The sequence below is a fragment of the Rhinopithecus bieti genome, unplaced genomic scaffold (genome assembly GCF_001698545.2).
Source record: "Rhinopithecus bieti isolate Rb0 unplaced genomic scaffold, ASM169854v2 scaffold_9899, whole genome shotgun sequence".
NCBI classification, from domain to species: Eukaryota; Metazoa; Chordata; class Mammalia; order Primates; family Cercopithecidae; genus Rhinopithecus; species Rhinopithecus bieti.
The window spans coordinates 2537064-2555744 of NW_016806979.1; the positions used below are offsets into that span (position 1 = coordinate 2537064).

An 18681-nucleotide genomic window follows, 5' to 3' on the forward strand; every position below is an offset into this window, starting at 1 on the left:
CTCCCCTCCACCACGTCCATTCCTCTCCACCGCTTCCCTCCCCTCCACTGTGTCTACCGTTTCCACTGCCTGCTCCTCCCACCCTGCTGTTGCTACTCCCAAGCAGCTTCACCTACCTCGAGGCCTTGGCATGGGCTCCTTTCCTCACCCAGGATGCCTCTTTGCCCCGACAACTCCCATTCCTGCTTCAGAGCTTGGCTTAAATGTCACCTCTGCAGGGAGGCCCTCCCTGATCCCCAGCCTGAGTCAGGGCCCTGCTGGGTGCTCCCTAGACACCCCTGCTTTAGCTGTATTCCCCTGAGGGATAGGGAGTGAAACAGGAGTGGAAGGGAACCGGGGTCACGGAGCTGGCTACTGCTGGGGTGCCTGGAGCTCAGTCGCTCGGGACCTTCCAAGGAGGCTCATGAACCATCCACTTGCAGGGGCCTGGGGGGCCTTGTCCTTGGGTCTTTACACCGTTGCTCAAGGGTGACTCCCAGGCATGGGCCCCCACACACTTGTGGGTGTGCAGGAAACTGTGCAGAGCATGTCCTGCAGGTGAGGTCCAAGAGGCCCTGAGGCAGACGAAGAAGCGAGGGGCTGCCTGGCTGCCTGGTGGCGGGGGGAGGGAGGGGCGCAGTCTGCATGGACCTGAGGGCCAACAGAGGCTCCAGAAAGGTGAGGCCAGGAGTCAACAGGTGCAATTCCTGCCACAGGCTCTCAAACGTTGCAATCATTCCCTGCTAACACGATTCCCCCTACACAAGGGCAAGGACAGGTTTCTCTCCCTGCTGCCCCAGTGTGCCCAGCATCATCCTGGCCTAGGGTGGGTAGTGCACGCTGAGTGGGCAGCACTCCAGAAACAGCCACGCAGGAAGGACTAGAATGCGCTGGGGGCTCATGCCTTGCTCACCCTGCTCACCCCTCGGGAGGGCAGCAAGGGAGGTGGAAGGAGGGGGCCTGGAGGGGTCAGTGAGCATCACGCACACCTCACACAGCCAGCAGGGTCCTTCCTGAGAGGCCAGCAGGGGCCAGCCCTTCTCAGAGCCTGGGATGATCACTGCCAAGGCCAAGCTGTGAGCTGAGACTGGCTCAAAGGACTGACTGTCAGCTGACAGGGCAGGTCTGAGAACGGGGAGGGGAGGGATGAAGGCCAGGGGCCAGCTTGTTACCAATTTGCCATGGCTCCCTGCTGCAGAATGCATTGGGCTGTCCCTATGCAGAGTAGAAAATAGGTGCGGAGTCCGGGTGCTGCAGCTCATGCCTGTAATCCCAGCACTTTGGGAGGCCAAGGCAGGCGGATCACCTGAGGTCGGGAGTTTGAGACCAGCCTGGCCAACATGGCGAAACCCTTTCTCTACTAAAAATACAAAAATTAGTCAGGCACAGTGGCTCACGCCTGTAATCCCAGCTACTTTGGGAGGCTGAGGCAGGAGAATTGCTTGAACCTGGGAGGTAGAGGTTGCAGTGAGCTGAGTTCGTGCCACTGCACTCCAGCCTGGGCTACAGAGTGAGACTCTGTCTCAAATAAACAAACAAAAAAGATGGGGAAATGAAAAATCTTCCCAGAAAGGGTCTCTGTGACCCCAAGACATCCCAAAAGGAGGGCGTCATTCCTTCCTTCTTTTCTTTACTTCCCAGCCACCTGAGCAGTTTAAAGTGTTAAGATTTCTTCACCCTCCCCCTTGCACATGCACACACACAATGCGTGCTCCCACTTCATCCTCATGATATCCCCAGGAGGGAGGAGGCACACACACCTGCAGTGTCAGAGAGGTCTGTACACGGAGGTGGACGTCCAGCCCCAGCTGAGAGACAGAGCTCCTTGCTCCCTGAATGGCAGCCAGCTCTCCCCACCCAGCTTTGAGATCCTCCCTGGATGGGCCCAGTCCTACCAGCAACACAACAACATCACATCATCCTAGTAACAGCAACTACCATTGAGTGTGCGCTCACTGTGGGCGGGGCACTCCCCTAGGGTCTTGCTCCTGTTGCCCAGGCTGGAGTACAGTGGCGTGATCTCGACTCACTGCAACCTCTGCCTCCCTGGTTCAAGCGATTCTCTTGCCTCAGCCTCCCAAATAGCTGGGATTACAGGTGCCCACCACCAGGCCCGGCTAATTTTTGTATTTTTAGTAGAGACGGAGTTTCACCATGTTGGCCAGGCTGGTCTCAAACTCCTGACCTCGCGATCCATCTACCTCGGCCTCCCAAAGTGCTGGGATTACAGGTGTGAGCTGCTGAGCTTGGCCGCAGAGCCATGTTCTCTCCCAACTCGCCTCACCCTGCTCCAGAGGGTGCCCACCAGATCGTTTTTGACATTGTTATTCAGGGTGACCCAGAGCTGGGGTGAGTGGTCTCTCTGTAAAATCCCACGAAATCCTGCCCTGAGAAACCACAGGTCATTCAATGTTGGTACTCTGGGATCAGCCAGACACTATCTTAGAGGGATCTTAATGTCGTTATAGGTAACAGATGCCAATGTTTTAAGAAAAGCGCATGAAAGAGAAACTTAAAACCAAGAAAATTCTATCAACTTAAAAAAAAAAAAAAGGGACATAAGCCCAGGAGTTCGAGACCAGCCTGGGCAACATAGTAAAACCCCGTCTCTACAAAAAATACAAATGTTAGCTGGGTGTGATGGCATGCGCCTGTAGTCCGAGCTACTCAGGGGGCTGAGGTGGGAGGATTGCTTGAGCCCAGGAGGTGCAGGTTGCAGTGAGCCATTGTGCCACTGCACTACAGCCTGGACAACACAGTGAGACCCTATCTTTTTTTTTTTTTTTTTTTTTGAGACGGAGTCTCGGCTCTCGCTGCGTCTGGTGCTGGAGTGCAGTGGGCCGGCGATCGTCCGGCTTCACTTGCAAGCTCCGCCTCCCGGGTTCAGCTTGCCATTCTCTTTCTGCCTTCCAGCCCTCTGAGTAATGTTGTGCTGGGACTACAGGTCGCCCCGCCACTTGCGTCCCGGCTAATTTTTTTTTTTTTGTATTTTTATGAGACGTGGGTTTCACCATGGTCTCGATCTTCTTCCTGATCCTTGTGATTCCGCTTCCGTCTCGGCCTCCCCAAAAGTGCTGGGATACAGGGCGTGAGCCATCCTTGGCGCCCGGGTTCCCCTATCTTTAAATATATATTAATAATTGTAATAATAATAATAATAATAATAATAATAATTAGCTGGAAACATCTTTGTGTCTACCATCTGGGAGAGTTCCCAGCACATAGTAGGCCTGGAAGAATGTTCATCCAATGAATGAATGAATGAATGAAAATTCAGAAGGCTAAACTCAGTACTGAAATTAATATTGCTACTTAGGCCAAGGGATTAACATACAATGAGCCTTGCTTGCCTTCTCTGCAGAATGGGCAGAATCAAACAAGAATGCCACCTGACAGCTGGGCATGGTGTCTCACGCCTGTAATCCCAACACTTTGGGAGGCCAAGGCAGGCAGATCACCTGAGGTCAGGAGTTTGAGACCAGCCTGGCCAACATGATGAAACTCTATCTCTATTAAAAATACAAAAACTAGCTGGGTGCAGTGGCTTGCACCTGTAATCCCAGCTACTTGGGAGGCTGAGGCAGGAGAATTGCTTGAATCTGGGAGGTGGAGGTTGCAGTGAGCCGAGATCGTGCCATTGCTCTCCAGCCTGGGGAACAAGGTGAGAGACTTCGTCTCAGAAAACAATGCCACCTGCCAAAGCCATCTGGTAAACATTTGAGACACCTTGGGAAAGTAACAGAAAAAGGAGCATATTTGCACCGTGCCTAATTGTTTTTGTTTGTTTGTTGTTTGTTTGTTTTTGAGACCGAGTCTCACTGTGATGCCCAGGCTGGAGTGCAGTGGCGTGATCTCAGCTCACTGTAACCTCTGCCTCCCGGGTTTAAGTGATTCTCCTGCCTCAGCCTCCCAAGTAGCTGGGATTACAGGCACCTGTCACCACACCCAGCTAATTTTTGTGTTTTTAGTAGAAACAGGGTTTTGCCATGTTGACCAGGCTGGTCTCGAACTCCTGACCTCAGGTGAGCCATCTGCCTCAGCCTCCCAAAGTGCTGGGATTACAGGCATGAGCCACCGCACCCGGCCCTGCATTGTGCCTAATTGTGACATGGGAGTGTCATTCATCCCCCAGAGCACTGGATGCTCCCTGAGGGCTGGCTTCAGCACATCCTGCAGCCTGGTACCCTGCAGTCTGCGGCCGTGTCCCCAGAGAAGGAGGCACGGTGGTTGCTGCCTCTGTCGGCAGGCGACCACACTCTTCCCCTCCCAGGTATGAGTGATGGCGTCAGCGCACGGTCCTTGTAATAACTGTAATCCCTTGCCAGTACACATCATTTTTATTCCAAAACACTTTTATGCCTCAACTCATTTTATATTTCATATGCCCTCTCCTGGCGTCGGGCAGGTGGTAAAATTGATGTGCAAGGACACAGCAGGCTGGCAGGCCCCTGGCCCCCACCACCGCAGCCAGATGCCGGTAGCTGGAGGGAGGTCCTAGCTCAGGAATCAGATGAATGCAAACTAGGGGCTGGGATGGGGGCCCTAGCATCATTCTTGACCTGGCTTTGTATTTGCAAGCCCTGTGTTGGGGGTGCAGAGAAGGCATTTTGAAGTGCAGAAGGCACTGTACAAATGCCTGAGAGTACCAGTGTCTGCTGCCCTTGTCACTGTTGAATGCAGAGATCAGAAACCTTAAAACAATGGTCCTTGAATATTGGAGTCCCAAGGTGCTCTTTTCAGCTCTCTTCTGTTTTCGTACCCACTGCCTCCCTGGATGGGCTCCCTGATGGCTTGGCACTGTGGTCCACTGCCCCTAAAGATGCTCCCAGCACTCTGCTGTCAGCCCTGTCCTCCCTCTGCACCCTCAGGCCCTTTCTGCTCAGGTCAGCTTAGGACCAGCCTCCTCATCCTCGTCTTGGAATCTCTAGAGCCTCCAGGTGCTGGGCTCTGACCTCCTCCCGGATGTCAGATAGCCACTGGAAACTCCATGCGTCCCAGTGTGAACTCTGGACTCCTCCCTCCCTCCAGGCCCTCCCAGGCTCCCCACCCCTTCTCTGCAGACAGAATCACCACCACCCCCTCGCCCAGAAGCCGGGGATCTTCCCAGGTTCCTCCCTCTCCTTCACTTCCCACACCCAAGCCATCACCAAGCTCCTGCCAAGGAATCTCCCAAATGCCCTCAAGTTTCTCAAGCCCAACCCCCTTCCTCCCTGGCTCCTATGACATCACCCTCCAGGTTTCTTCTGCAAGCCCTGCTCCTGCTCAGCTCTGCCCTCACCATGGGCTCCCAGACAGCATCCCCACAGGACTGTGGCTGCTCCCCAAGGTCCTGGCCCACCTTGCCCACAACTCCCCCACATCTACCCTGGCCCCTGCTTTGCAGCTCACTCTTGGAAGGATGACCTACGTCCCTCTCCCCACGGCCTGCCCCTCATCGCTCTGGTATTTAGGGCCAGCCCCCTCAGCTCACTCTTCAAGCCCCTGTTATTACCTCTACAGGAGACCCCTCCAGCTGATGGCTGGACCCCAACCCATGTTCCTGGTGCTGGCTCAGGACCTCTCCCATCCTGTGGCCCTCTCGCATGGTACCCAAGGTGTGTTCAGCCCTGTCTAGCCTGCCAGATCGTGTGGCCTCAGGGATGGAGAACGGCGTTTTACTCATCCTGGCCCCATCACCTGACCTGCCCCTCAGTGGATGCTCTGGAAATATTTGTTGAACTGAGAGCAACTGTTCTGAAGTTCACTATGGCAAATGCCCAAGCATCTGCCTGGTGCCATGAAACGCCTGCTGGGAGAGTAAGACACGCCTTCCCCAGGTGGGAAGGGCTCACCTTTCCCCTGCAAGCTCCTGTTGATTGGGATCAGCAAGTCAGCAGTTCAAGATCACCCATTTCCCATCCTTGACCCCAGCACTGGGCTCAGCCCGAGAGAACAAACGGGCAGGGTGGGGACAGAGACCACCCAGGGCCCTGCCCCCAGTCAGACTGGGCCAATGGCCACCTGGCTGGCTCAGACGAGGAAGGTGGTCCTTGCTGTGGGGAAGCCCCTGGCGGGAGCAGGGAGTCTGGGGTGGGAGCCCAGCTGTCCCAGGTGGATGGGGCACTGCCCCCAACCAGTCAGCTCCTGGCTGCAGCTGCTGCAGGCTTCGTCACATTTGCACAGTGGGCAGGAGTGCGTAGTCCTGGGGTGAGGCAGGGCTGGCTTCTCCTCCGAAGATGGCCGGTGAGAAGCTCCTGAGCCTGGGATCCACAGCCCCACCTGCCCTGCCCACTCGCTGGACGTGGGTGGGCTGGGGCACCGTCTCCTCAGGGCTCCTCTCCTGGAGCTCTTTTCCTTGCAGCTCCTGTGCTGGGCACAATTAAAGTGGCCATGGAGTGCAAAGGCCAGGGCTTGGCCCCAGCTCTGCCTTTGCTGGCGACGGTGCGACCTTGGCTTCTCTGGGCTTCCCTCTCTGGTGAGCGAGGACTAGAGCCCAGCTGTGCCTTTGAAAGGCAAATGCGTGAATATGGACCGAGGACTTGGAAAGGGGACAAGTGCTTGTTTGTAAGACACAGTTAGGTTACCACTGCAGGGGGGTGCCATGTAGAGGACAGAGGGGAAGGCTTGGGTGAGGCACCTCCCTCAGCAGAGCCGGGGAGCAGGGACTTGTCCGTTATCACACAGAGCTGCTGGGCGGGGCTGTCAGGAGTGACTCCAAGGTACAGGTGGGCTGAGGCTGTGACTCAGAGGCCCCATGGGGCTCGCTGCTGTCAGAGCAGTCCCACACCTGCCTCTGTGGGTCCAGGGGTGCCTCACTTGGGGGAGGGTCACGTGGCCTGACTGTGTCCTGAGGGCTGGGCTGCCAGAGGTCCCTGTGCCTTCTCCCCTGGTGCGGCCAGAAGCTCCCTGCTCTGCCCAGGACAACCTGTGGATGTTGTCCCCCCAATACCTTGTGTGAGGCATAGAACCACAGAGAAAGGTGCACATATTGCACATGGAGAGCCCAATGAATGGTCACAAGACAAACACCCCATGAGATCAGCACCCAGATATAGAAACAATATGCCGGTACCCTGGGAGCTGCCGAAAACTCAGATGCAGATGACAATGATGCTGAACATCTCAGGGAAAACCCCAGCCACACTAAAAACCCCAGCCGCTCACCTTACTGCAGACTGTCGCCCATCCTAGACCAGCTGCCAATGCAATGCACCTCCAAGGGGTACAGCCTGTCCTCCAGAGGAGCATGTACCTAACCCTTGGCTGAGGCACTGTGTCCCAGGGCTGTGATCATGGTCATCAAGGACTACTGCTTCTCTTCTGCAGGTGGAGGACCAGGGCCTCTCCCACGCCACCATACCCTCTCCTCTCAGCCTCACCCCTCCAGAGGCAGCATGGAACTTCATGCAGGAAGGGCTGAGGCAAGTGGGGGCAGGGAAAGGTGCCTCTGCCTAGCACTCCTTAGTGCCCTCAGGCCCTCCCAGCATTCTCCGAGGACCCACCCATCGCTCACCCTCCTTCCTGCTCACGGTGGAGGTTCCAGACAAGCTCAAGGCACGGCCTGGAAGAGGAGAGGCCGGGGAGATGCGGCAAGATGAGTAAGGGGCACAGGCGCCCACCAGGCTCAGGCACACCCCTGCACGAGCTTCCACCGTCCACTGAGTAAAGACCCATGATAGGCACTGAGGTCCTCCTAATACCTCCCAACCTACCTGGCTAGCCTTCTTTTTTATTTTATTTTATTTTATTTTTTTGAGACAGGATCTTGCTCTATTGCCCGGGCTGGAGTGCAGTGGCGCGATCTTGGCTCACTGCAGCGTCAAACTCCCAAGCTCAAACAATCCTCCCACTTCAGTCCCCAGAGTAGTTGGGACTACAGATGCATCCCACCATGCCTAGCTAATTTTTATAGAGACGAGATTTTGCCATGTTGTCCAGGCTGGTCTTGAACCCCTGGACTCAAGAGATCCACCCACCTCAGCCTCCCAAAGTGCTAGGATTCAAGGTGTGAGCCCTTGCACCCGGCCTGTCCAGTCTTCTTATGCCTGCCCACCCTCTCCATACTGGCCACTAGCCAGAGCTTCTCCTGGACACCTGCCCCCTTTGCCTTCTCTACACTCGGCCTCCCACTACCAACTAACCTCTGCAGGCCTCTCCATGCCCTTCCACCAGAAGTGTGCTGAGCCTGCCAGTATGCACTGATGGTTGCATTTGCAGGAATTTTGCAAATTTTGCAAAAAGGTCGATGGTTAAACACAGCCACCATTAAATTTTAAACTAAGTAAACTTATAATTAAATAAATTATATTTAAAATTGGCAATAAATATTACAAACTCATCACTTCCTAATTATTTTGTTACATTGAACTATTGTCTATATATATATTATATTATATATATATACATATACATATATTTGAGACAGAGTCTTGCTCTATTGTCCAGGCTGGAGTGCAGTGGTTCAATCTCAGCTCACTGCAAATTTCCGCCTCCCAGGTTCATGTGATTCTCCTGCCTCAGCCTCCCAAGTAGCTGGGATTACAGATGTGTGCCACCACACCTGACTGATTTTTGTATTTTTGGTAGAGACGGGGTTTCACTGCATTGGCCAGGCTGGTCTCGAACTCCTGACCTCAGGTGACCCAGCTTGGCCTCCCAAAGTGCTGGGATTACAGGCGTGAGCCACCACACCCGGCCTTGTCTATGCTTTTGAGGTTTATTCGAATCTATTGCACTATCATGGTGGGAGTAGTATAATATATACTATTGTGCTAGGCCGGGTGCTGTGGCTCTCACCTGTAGTCTGAAGACCAAGGCAAGAGGAGTTCAACCATCTCTACGAAAAAAAAAAAAAAAAAAAAAAAATTAACTGAAGTGTGGTGGTGCAGGAAGTATCGCTTGAGCCCAAGAGGTCGAGGTTGCAGTTAGCTGTGATCGTGCCACTGCACTCCAGCCTGGGCAACAGAGCAAGACCCTGTCTCAAAAATAAAACAACAGTGTGCTAGTGTTCATGGTTTGCCAATGAGTGAGGTCGTGTCACAGGCAGCCTCAAATGTACCCAGCTGGGAGTATTACGGGATCGCCTCCCTCACCCCAGCTGCATCTGGGGTGTGGGACTCAGGCAGGGCCGGGATCATTGGCTGTTCACAACACCATCCCCACTCTTCCGACCTGGCAGCCAGACACCCCGATGAGTTTGGGCAGGGCGGCCCTTCGTTTTCTTGCTCCCTCCCTCTCAGATACTTGCAGAACACTAGGGAGGCCGAGGGGACCCTAAATACGACCCTCAGCTTGTCCAGGGTCTTGTGATGGAGAAATGCGGCATGGTGGCCCTCGCGTGTGTGTGCAGCGCCTGCAGGTGTCCGGCCCAGCGCCTCCTGCACGACAGTTGCAGGCTGGACCCAAGGATCCCGGCCCATCCACCGTGGTCTCCTCCCCCGTGCCCCACAGTACCCAGAGGTCCCGCTTGCCCCAGACACTGCCCCAGGCTCCCCTCCCTTTCTGACGCCGTCCACTCCCTTCCTCTGCGGAAGGGGGACCCGCTCCTTTGTGCCGAGGTGCCAGGCCGCTGAGGTCTGGAGCCCTGGCGGAAAAGCCAGGGTCCCTGGCCTTGGGTGGCCGGAAAGGCTCCGCGGCTGCTGGGGATAGAGACGCCGGGCCAGGCTAAGGGCTCCCGCCCCGTCTAAACAGCCTGCCTTGGGGAGGGCCGGGCTCCTCTCCCCGCGCCTACGCGCTCTCGGCACGGTCCGGCTCCAGGCCTGGCGGGCGCGGCCTCCCCACCGGACGCGTGCGAGAGGGCGGCCAGGGCAAAGCGCTGGGGCCAGGAGGGCACCCGCCGGGCTGCTCCCTACGGGAGTTGGGGCAGAAGCCGCCGCGCCCGCGCGCGGGTAATTTCTCCCCAGGCGCGTTCCAGCCCGTGGCGCTGCTGGCGCAGACCCCGTGTGGGGACCAGCAAGGCCAACCCCTCCCGCGACCTGTGGTCAGCAGAGCGCGCGAGGGGCCGCGAGGCGCGTGGGTTTGGGGGCGCCGTGGCAGGCGAGCGGGGCGGGCAGAGCGGGAACCCGCACACGCTCCGCGCGGAGCCGAGGACAGGCGCGTGCGGGCCGCGGGGTCCCTCTGGCGCCAGGAAGCGGCGGCCGAAGGACACACGAGCTCGCAGCCCAAGCTCAGGGAGGCTTAAAGGCTGAGACGCCGAACGCAGACGGCGGGAGCTCGGGGGCTGAGGGGTGGGAAGAGGCCGCTGTTTCTCAAAAAAGTCTCCATCGAGCCGGCCTCTGCTCCCGCCCGCCGGGCGGACCCCGGATCCCTGCACCCGGGGCTGCCCGTGGGTCTATAAGGGCGAGGGACCCCCTCCCGACACCCAGCCCCCGGCTGCGCGCAGGGAAAGGCTGCGCAGGAAAGGAACGCAGGGACCAGGGAAGCCGGGGCGGCGGGGAGGGGTCGGTCAGGTGGCCCCCGGCTCTAGCCCGGCCCGGCAGTCTCGGAGCCTCAGTTTCCTTCTGTGTACCACGGGGGCGTGGACGGAGGTATTTCCGAGGCTTTGAGCGCACTGATCGCCGCGGGGCGGGGCGGCGCCGCCAGCCCTGGTCCGGAGCCCCCAGCCTGGCGCGGGAACCCGGACGGGGATCTCGGGAGCAGAGTCCCGCGGTCCAGAAGAAGGCGCGAGCGCGCGGGTGCCGGGTGGGGTGTCTGAGCGAGCGCGGAGCTTCTCAGGTGGACGCCCCCAGCCACCTCTGGGACCCTTCCTGCTGGCCTTCGGGCCCGAGAAGTGGGCGCGGCTGGACGGAAGGGAAACAGCCCCCCACGCACAGGTGGACACCCGGGGATACCGGGCGAGCGCGGCGCCTGGCAAGGGGAAGCTGCTGGGGACGCGGGCGGCTGCTCCCGCGGGGCCGCCCTCCGAAGCGACGCTGGCTCCGCGCCTTCCCGAGGCCGCAACGAACGTCCAGCCCCGGCGACGCCGCCTGCCCGCGATCGGCCGGCGCCGCGGACAGGAAAGGCTCGATCCGCTAGGGCGGCCTCCGAGAAGTCCCCAGCGCGCCGCCCGCAGAGTGGGGGCTGAGAGACCCTGGGGACGGGGCCGGGCCCACAGAGCCCAGGAGCTGGGGGAGGGGAGGCGCCGGGGGCCCCGAGCTGTGGGAAGTCCCCGGACCCAGGCTGCCCGGCGGCTTCTCAACAGCACACGGACATCTAAGAAGCGCGGAGCGGCCCGGTGCCCCGCTCTGGACTTAGTGGCGCCGCGAGGCCCCACTCCGGGCCTCTGACCACCGGGCACTCGCGTGTTGATCTGGGTCCTTGGGGACCCAGCCCGACTCCAAACGCCCCCGGCCCGAGGGTGTTCAGAGCGGCCAGGAGGGCCGAACCGAATTCTGTCTCCCCGACCCGCGGTAGTTTCCCGCCCGCCTGGAGCCCCGTCGGAGGTTCGGGGACACCACGCAGGTGGTCCATCCTCGAGTCCGGCCCGGAGCCCGACCTCCTTCCCCCTGAGCTCTCGCAGCCTTCTGGGCAGCAGCGCCGGCCCAGACGGGGCGGGGAAGGAGGGGGCTGCGGCAGCGCCCAGAGGGGCGAGTGGACGCGAGCGGAGGCAGCCCCGGTGGCGCGCTCGTGAGACCCCCGCCGCGCCGCGGGCCCGGGCCGCAGACAATTAAAGCGGGATTCCTCCCCCGCTGACGTCGGCGGCGCGAGGCCCCTCCCGCGGCGGCATAAAAGGCGCGGGCTCCGCAGCGCAGGCGGCAGTGGGGCCTGACAGCGCAGGCGGTGTGGACGCGCGGGCCGAAGAGCGCCGGCGTCAGAGCGCGGTCCGCTCGCGGGCCACAGCCCAGCCGGGTCCCACGTCGGAAGCCGGAGCCCAGCCGAGCCGAGCCGGGCCCGGAGCGCCCGGTGCCCGCAGCCATGCTGGCCGGCCGCGCCGCGCGCACCTGTGCGCTGCTCGCCCTCTGCCTCCTGGGCGCCGGGGCCCAGGATTTCGGGCCGACGCGCTTCATCTGCACCTCGGTGCCTGTGGACGCCGACATGTGCGCCGCGTCCGTGGCCGCCGGCGGCGCCGAGGAGCTCCGGAGCAGCGTGCTGCAGCTCCGCGAGACCGTGCTGCAGCAGAAGGAGACCATCCTGAGCCAGAAGGAGACCATCCGCGAGCTGACCGCCAAGCTGGGCCGCTGCGAGAGCCAGAGCACGCTGGACCCCGGAGCCGGCGAGGCCCGGGCGGGCGGCGGCCGCAAGCAGCCCGGCTCGGGCAAGAACACCATGGGCGACCTGTCCCGGACACCGGCCGCCGAGACGCTCAGCCAACTCGGGCAAACTTTGCAATCGCTCAAAACCCGCCTGGAGAACCTCGAGGTCCGCGCGCGCCCTCCGGCTCCGGTTCCCCCTCCGGCTCGCTCGCCCCTCTGCCCTCCCCTACCTCGTTCCCTACCCGGCCAGGCATCCCCCACCCCCGCCTCAGTCGCGTGCGGGTGCCCGGCCGGTGCCTCCCCGCGCCTGCGAGGCCCCGCGGCGGCCACTCGCCCCAGCTCCCCGCCAGGCCGCCCCCGCAGTCGCCCCGAGGGGACCGCGCCGCGGGCCTTCCAGCACGGTCCCCGCGCCTCGCCTAATGGTGTGGTTTCCCCCGCCCTTGCACCCCGCAGCAGTACAGCCGCCTCAATTCCTCCAGCCAGACCAACAGCCTCAAGGATCTGCTGCAGAGCAAGATCGATGAGCTGGAGAGGCAGGTGCTGTCCCGGGTGAACACCCTGGAGGAGGGCAAGGGGGGCCCCAGGAACGACACCGAGGAGAGGGCCAAGATCGAGGCCGCCCTGACCTCCCTGCACCAGAGAATCAGCGAGCTCGAAAAAGGTACTGGGGCCAGGGGGAGCCGTGCTGCCTGCCCCCGCCTGCTTGCCTGACCCTGCCTCTGTCCTGATCCCTAACAGCCCAGCTCTGCACTGTGCAAGCCCCAAGCCGCCTCCCTAACCCCGACCCCTGCAGCTCTTTCTCACCCACCGCACCCCTTCCCAGGTTCTGGGCTTCTAGTCGGTGTTTCTAGCAGGACTGGGTACCCTGGGCTGGGGCCGTCTCTAGGAAAAGGGAGCAGAGGAAGGGATTGCATAGTGCCCCCTCCCCCATCCAGACACACTCACACACTCGCTGGATTTTTCAAGTCTGATTTGTTTAATCCTCAGTAACTTTGCACAGTGGCTGTTGCTGGCCCAAACCCTCCCTGCTTAAGAAAGCCTCTCTCTCACTGGTCCACAGCCTCAGCGGACAGCAGGGTGCAGGCTGGGGCTGGGTGCTCTGGGTTCCCCGGCCGCTGAGGCTAAGCAGGTTTCTTCCCAGCTACCATGCCTCTGGTGTCCTCTCAGGGTCTCCAGCTCCTCCCCACTTCTGCCCTGAACCCTTACCCTGAGGTTTTCTCTTCTGAGTGACCCAAGCCCTGGCATCTTTCAAACCCCTGAGGATTCTCAGTCACCAACTCAGGCCAGTCGGCCTGTCACCCGGGGCTCCTCAAACAAGGTTGTAAAAGGGGGGGTGCCCGGTGCGGAGCAGGGCCATGTGACCCTGCTCAGACCGCAAAATGTGCCGGACAGATTTAAACAGTGCCATCTTAAGGCCTGTTATGTAACTGAAAAACAGATCGGAAGAAGGAAGGACCTCAGGAGGGAGGGAGAGGGAAGGAGGGAGATTGGGGAATGAAAAACACGCTGGAGAAAGGCCAGGGGCTGGGTCCCTCCCTGGGTCCCTCCCCATCCCCCATTGCAGGCCTCAGTGGGTGGGGGGAGCGGCAGAGGTGCTGCACTGAGGGGGCCTGCCCTGCTCTGCTCCCTGCCAGTTGGTTTAGAGGAGGGGGTGGTTGCTGGCCGGGCAGGATGCCTTCTAGAAATAATTTTGGCCTGGGGAACTGGTTTCTTTTTGGGCTTCCTGGGAGGACCACGGCTGCTCACCCAGGGGTTGGCCAGGGGGTGTACATTCCTGGGCTCTGGGCCTGGTACTGGTGCCCATTGCTGGCCAGGAATGTTTTGCCTGGAGTCAGTCACACCATACCCAGGGTGCCACAGTATATGGATGGGCTGTGGGGGCTGGCGCTCACTGGAGAAGTGGCCGGCAGGGAAGGGGGAATGTGGGCCTTGTGAAAGGGGAGGCCACCAGGCCTGGCACCTGAGCTATGAGGATGCTCGCTCACCTGAGCGTGTGGCGGCATCCCAGAGCAGTCACGTTGGGGAGCCCTGGCTCCCGGAGTGCTCCCAGCTCCTTGCTGCCCTGCCCTCTCAAGAGGGCTCCAGGCACAGTCCCTGGAAGGGCCTTGGAGGTTGGGAGCTGCCCAGCCTCACACCCAAAAGGCATTGGTGGATCAGATGCACGTCTGGCCTGGAGGGAAGTGTGTGGGCATCAGGGCCTGGCTGCTGGGTGGGGAGGCAGGAGCAGAGCCCGGATCGAGCGAGGAGGGGCTCTGCGCCCCACCCCGTCCTGGAATCAGGTCGGTTACTCTCAGGGTAGTTAGCCTTGTTCCTCCTCTGCAGCCACCCCTGCTCCTTGGGTTGACTGGGTATGCCCTCACTTGGCGGCTGTCCCCATTCCCTTCTCACGCCCACCACGCAGCCCAGTGTAGATGCGGCAGCCCACCAGGCACTGCACCCCACCCCCACCTCCGCAGGGATGCCAGCATGTGGGAGTGACAGCCGGCCAGACCCAGAGTACAGAGAGCTTGGGTCAGCTCTTTACGGACGGCCCTGTGCCTTGGGGCAAAGTACTTGACCTGGGAAGCCACCCGCTCTGCGTCTCCAGAATGGAGACCGGAGCCTGCCGTGGCCGCATCACAGAGCTTGGTGGGGACCGAACTCAACTCAGACACCGATAAGCACTTCATGCAGGTGCAGATGTCAGGACTGTGTCCTCCGCAGGTCAAAAAGACAACCGCCCTGGAGACAAGTTCCAGCTCACGTTCCCGCTGCGGACCAACTATATGTATGCCAAGGTGAAGAAGAGCCTGCCAGAGATGTACGCCTTCACTGTCTGCATGTGGCTCAAGTCCAGCGCCGCGCCAGGGGTGGGCACGCCCTTCTCCTATGCTGTGCCCGGCCAGGCCAACGAGCTGGTCCTCATTGAGTGGGGCAACAACCCCATGGAGATCCTCATCAATGACAAGGTAGAGCACCACCGGGCTCACAGGACGGCAGGGCGAGGCCCCAGAGCCCCAGCTCATGTTGCATGCTAGGACAGGGCTATGGTGGCCTCAGATGTTGATGGGACCCCAAGGAAAGTGTTTGCCAGCTGGGACTGAGGGAGGGGGAGGGTGAAGACCAGGAGAAGCGGAAGGAGCACCCTCACCTGTACTGGGAGATCAGGGAGAGCTGGACCTTCCCAGTTGCCTCCTGGGGTGGGTATGGGAGAAGGCAGAGAATGAGCCATGGGGCCTGGCCCTGCCTGATGATGTGGTCTGGACTCCTTCTTCACCAGCTGCCCTTGGAACTGGCGTTGCCACTTCATAGCAGGGGCCCAGGGATGCTCTAGGCTGATGAGGGGCCTTAGAGATTTTTCTTGAGTCCAAGTCTATCCCACTCAGCCCCCTAACTCTTGAGAGGAGGACAGGTCTGTGTGACCCCTTGGAAGAGGACAGCACGGGCAGCCTTTCCCTCTAGTGAACCTTCTCCATCCTCCCCTGTTAGCTATGAAATTAGCTGCCAGCTTTCAAACTGCCTCGACTGCAGGCCAGCAGTGGTAGTCAGTGGCTAAAACCAGGGCTGGGAAGTGGATTCCACATCCTTGTTCCTGTTGCTCTTCCCCACAAAGGGCTGTGCCATTCTGGGCCCCTTTTCCCCAAGCAAAAAGGGTGTGAAGTTTCTTTCCTCACTGCTGGACTGTCATCCTTCCCACCTGGAATGGCAGCAGGAGAGTGAAATTCCAGGTCGGAGGCTGGTCTGAGCTTTAAAAGGCATCGTACTCCATGACATCTCTCAGATCCTCGGCAAAGGCTTGCCATGTTGTAGAGCGAGAGGGTGTAACAGCTAGAGATGGGACGTTGGAAGAGACAGGAGAGGCCAGCAAGCAGGCTGCACAGGTGTCTCACGGAGGCCTGAGAGGCAGCAGTGAACTCAGACACGAGGGACGGCTCTCCATCCAAGGGCTTGTTGTGTAGACTAGCAAAGAGGGAGGAGGGTGAGTAGGAGTGAAGACTGTGCACCCACATGGCCCTTGGGGGTTCCCTTGGTAAAGCATTACATTTCCTGTGTGATTCTGTACCCCACTCCCAGGCGGGGCTGACAGAGGCTGAAGTCTGGGGCAGTAGGTGCTATGAGAATTCAGTAATAGTTCTTGATATTTACTTTGCAAGTAGAGATAGGAACAACTGAGGCAGTGAAGATTACGGATTCTGGGCTGTACCCCTGTACCCACCAGCCGGCATCTGTCATTCTCCTTCCCAGGTGGCCAAGCTGCCTTTTGTCATCAACGATGGCAAGTGGCACCACATCTGCATCACCTGGACCACCCGGGACGGGGTCTGGGAGGCCTACCAGGATGGCACGCAGGGTGGCAGTGGCGAGAACTTGGCACCCTATCACCCCATCAAGCCCCAGGGCGTGCTGGTGCTGGGCCAGGAGCAGGTACTGTGCTGGATGTGGTGGGGAAGGGGAGAGAGCTCCTGAACCAGAGGCTGGGAAGGGGAAGAGGGGGAAGGGGAAGAGGAGCAAGGAGGGAGGGAGGTGGCCGGAGAAGTGGTTCCCCTGAGAAGCAGGCCGGGGAGCAGGCCAGGCAAGGCCTGTGCCCCGGGTAGACTCGCGCTTGAACTTCCTGCGGGAGTGAGGTTTGGTTTCAACGCTCTCAGAGCTGCAGCAACACTTTCTTTGGCATAGGAAGGCCAATTCTGCTTTTAGTGATGAATAATTTAGTTCCCGTGAAGTGGTTTGTCTCCCGTTGGGCATCTGGGAGGGAGACGAAGGGATGGAGAATCTGGGATGTCTTTCCCTGTTGGGCAGCTTTAGATGGCATGGAGTGATGTCTGGGCAGGGGCCCCCTGGGCAGGGGCCCCCAGGCCCTGCTGCTATAGTGGTCCATGGCTTCGGGACCAGCTGCAGGAAGGGCAAAGTCCGTCCCCCCAGGAGAAGCTCCAGAGCAGAGGTGGTCGGTGCCATCCCTTTTCTTGGGTCCTCTCAGGGGAGGGACGGATGTAGGGCTGGAGAGTTAAGGACAGGGAGATGAAACGGCACCCAGGAGTGGCCGTGAGAGTCCATGATGGGGCAGGCACAGAGGCGCTCAGACCCCTGGCCTCGGGATGGGCCCTCAGATCACCTGGCGACCTCTCCACCCTCATCCTCTGTTTTTCTCCAAAGGACACTCTGGGTGGTGGATTTGATGCCACCCAGGCATTTGTGGGTGAGCTGGCCCACTTCAACATCTGGGACCGCAAGCTGACCCCCGGGGAGGTCTACAACCTGGCCACCTGCAGCACCAAGGCACTGTCCGGCAATGTCATCGCCTGGGCCGAGTCCCACATTGAGATCTACGGTGGAGCCACCAAGTGGACCTTCGAGGCCTGTCGCCAGATCAACTGAGCGCGGCAGGCCAGGCTGAGCCCGCCCGCCCTCACCCCCTGCTTGTGCGGCGATGATCTGTTTCGTGCGTCTCTTCTCTCCCTTTTCCCTAGGAATGAACCGAGGCCGTTGCCCCTGCACATGCACACGCACACAGCCTGGTTTTGTCCTCATGCACACGAAGCAGCCCCTGCTCCCATCTGTCCCTGAGGAAGCCCCACTTCTCTGTAGGAGCCTGGACTCTCTCAGGCGGGCCCTGTTCACAGCTAAAGTGGGCGCTGCGACGTTTTGAACAAGGCAGAAGTAGGTGAGAGCATCTGTGTGTGCGTGTCTACATGTGTGTGTCTACATGTGTGCGTGCGCGTGGCTGGGGGAGGCCTTTTCTTAGAGGACGTACTTCATTTCCTTCTTTCTTTTGTCTTTGGAAAAATCTCGTGATGAAAACTCGTATTTGCCAACTTTGTTAGCTGCGTGCGTGCCTTGGGGTTGCTGCCACCTCAGTACACGCATTTGTCTTTGTTTGCAAACCTTTTTCAGAGCGACATATCTTTATATTGATGTAATAAATGCCTTTTAGTGGGTTGTCAAAGGCCAGGGGCGGGGTCTCTCTACAGAGAACTTTTACTTTGTAATAGAAGTGAATTGTCTCTGAAGGGTGAAGGCGGGCTGTCCTGGGATGTACCCTGTGCTCTCCCGTGGAGGAGAGCGGATGGCTGAGGACACTGGCCCTTACCCCAGAGCCAGCCAGCATCCATCCCTGCTGTTTGCATCTGAGAGCAGCACAGGGCCTGGGAGGCTGGCCTGAGTGCCCAGCTCAGCCTGCTCTGCCCCAGGAAGGCCTTGCCCTCGGCCTTCCCACCTGCTCAGATCCTGCAAGGCTGGGGTCTGCCCCTTCCTTCTCACCTCTGGAGCTGTGCTACTTCAGCCCGGACAGCCCTGAGAGAGGAGCGTCCCACCCACAGCCCAGGAAGCCAGGCCCCAGGGCCCCTCTCCTTTGGCCTCTGGCAGTGCAGACCAAAGGAGACCTTTTAAGGAAAGAAGCCGTGTTTTGCTGAAGACCTGGCCTCATGGGGCCACTGGGACTTCAACCCAGCCCGTTGGTGGGAAGGTCCTCTTCGAGGACCTTTGACAGCCATAGCCCTCCCAGCACACCAGGCGCCAGGTGAGCTGGTTCAGACCCCTCCAAGGGTACTCCGGAGACCTCACACGTGGAGCCAGGCCT

General features: G+C 59.6%; 1 protein-coding gene across 1 annotated transcript; it reads left to right on the plus strand.

Moving 5' to 3' along the window:
* Positions 1–11695: 11695 nt before the first annotated feature.
* On the plus strand, positions 11696–17773 carry NPTX1 (neuronal pentraxin 1). Its single transcript, XM_017879304.1, has 5 exons — positions 11696–12294; positions 12582–12789; positions 14832–15076; positions 16353–16532; positions 17259–17773. Exons 1-5 carry the CDS (start codon positions 11851–11853, stop codon positions 17478–17480), a joined length of 1299 nt encoding a protein of 432 aa, XP_017734793.1. The 5' UTR covers positions 11696–11850; the 3' UTR covers positions 17481–17773.
* The last annotated feature ends 908 nt before the right edge of the window (positions 17774–18681 follow it).

Coding starts and splice junctions, on each gene's coding strand:
- NPTX1 (XM_017879304.1), top strand. CDS start 11,851: ATGCTGGCCGGCCGCGCCGCGCGCACCTGTGCGCTGCTCGCCCTCTGC. Junction 15,077..16,352: donor AGATCCTCATCAATGACAAG/GTAGAGCACCAC, acceptor TCTCCTTCCCAG/GTGGCCAAGCTGCCTTTTGT. Junction 16,533..17,258: donor TGGTGCTGGGCCAGGAGCAG/GTACTGTGCTGG, acceptor TTTTCTCCAAAG/GACACTCTGGGTGGTGGATT.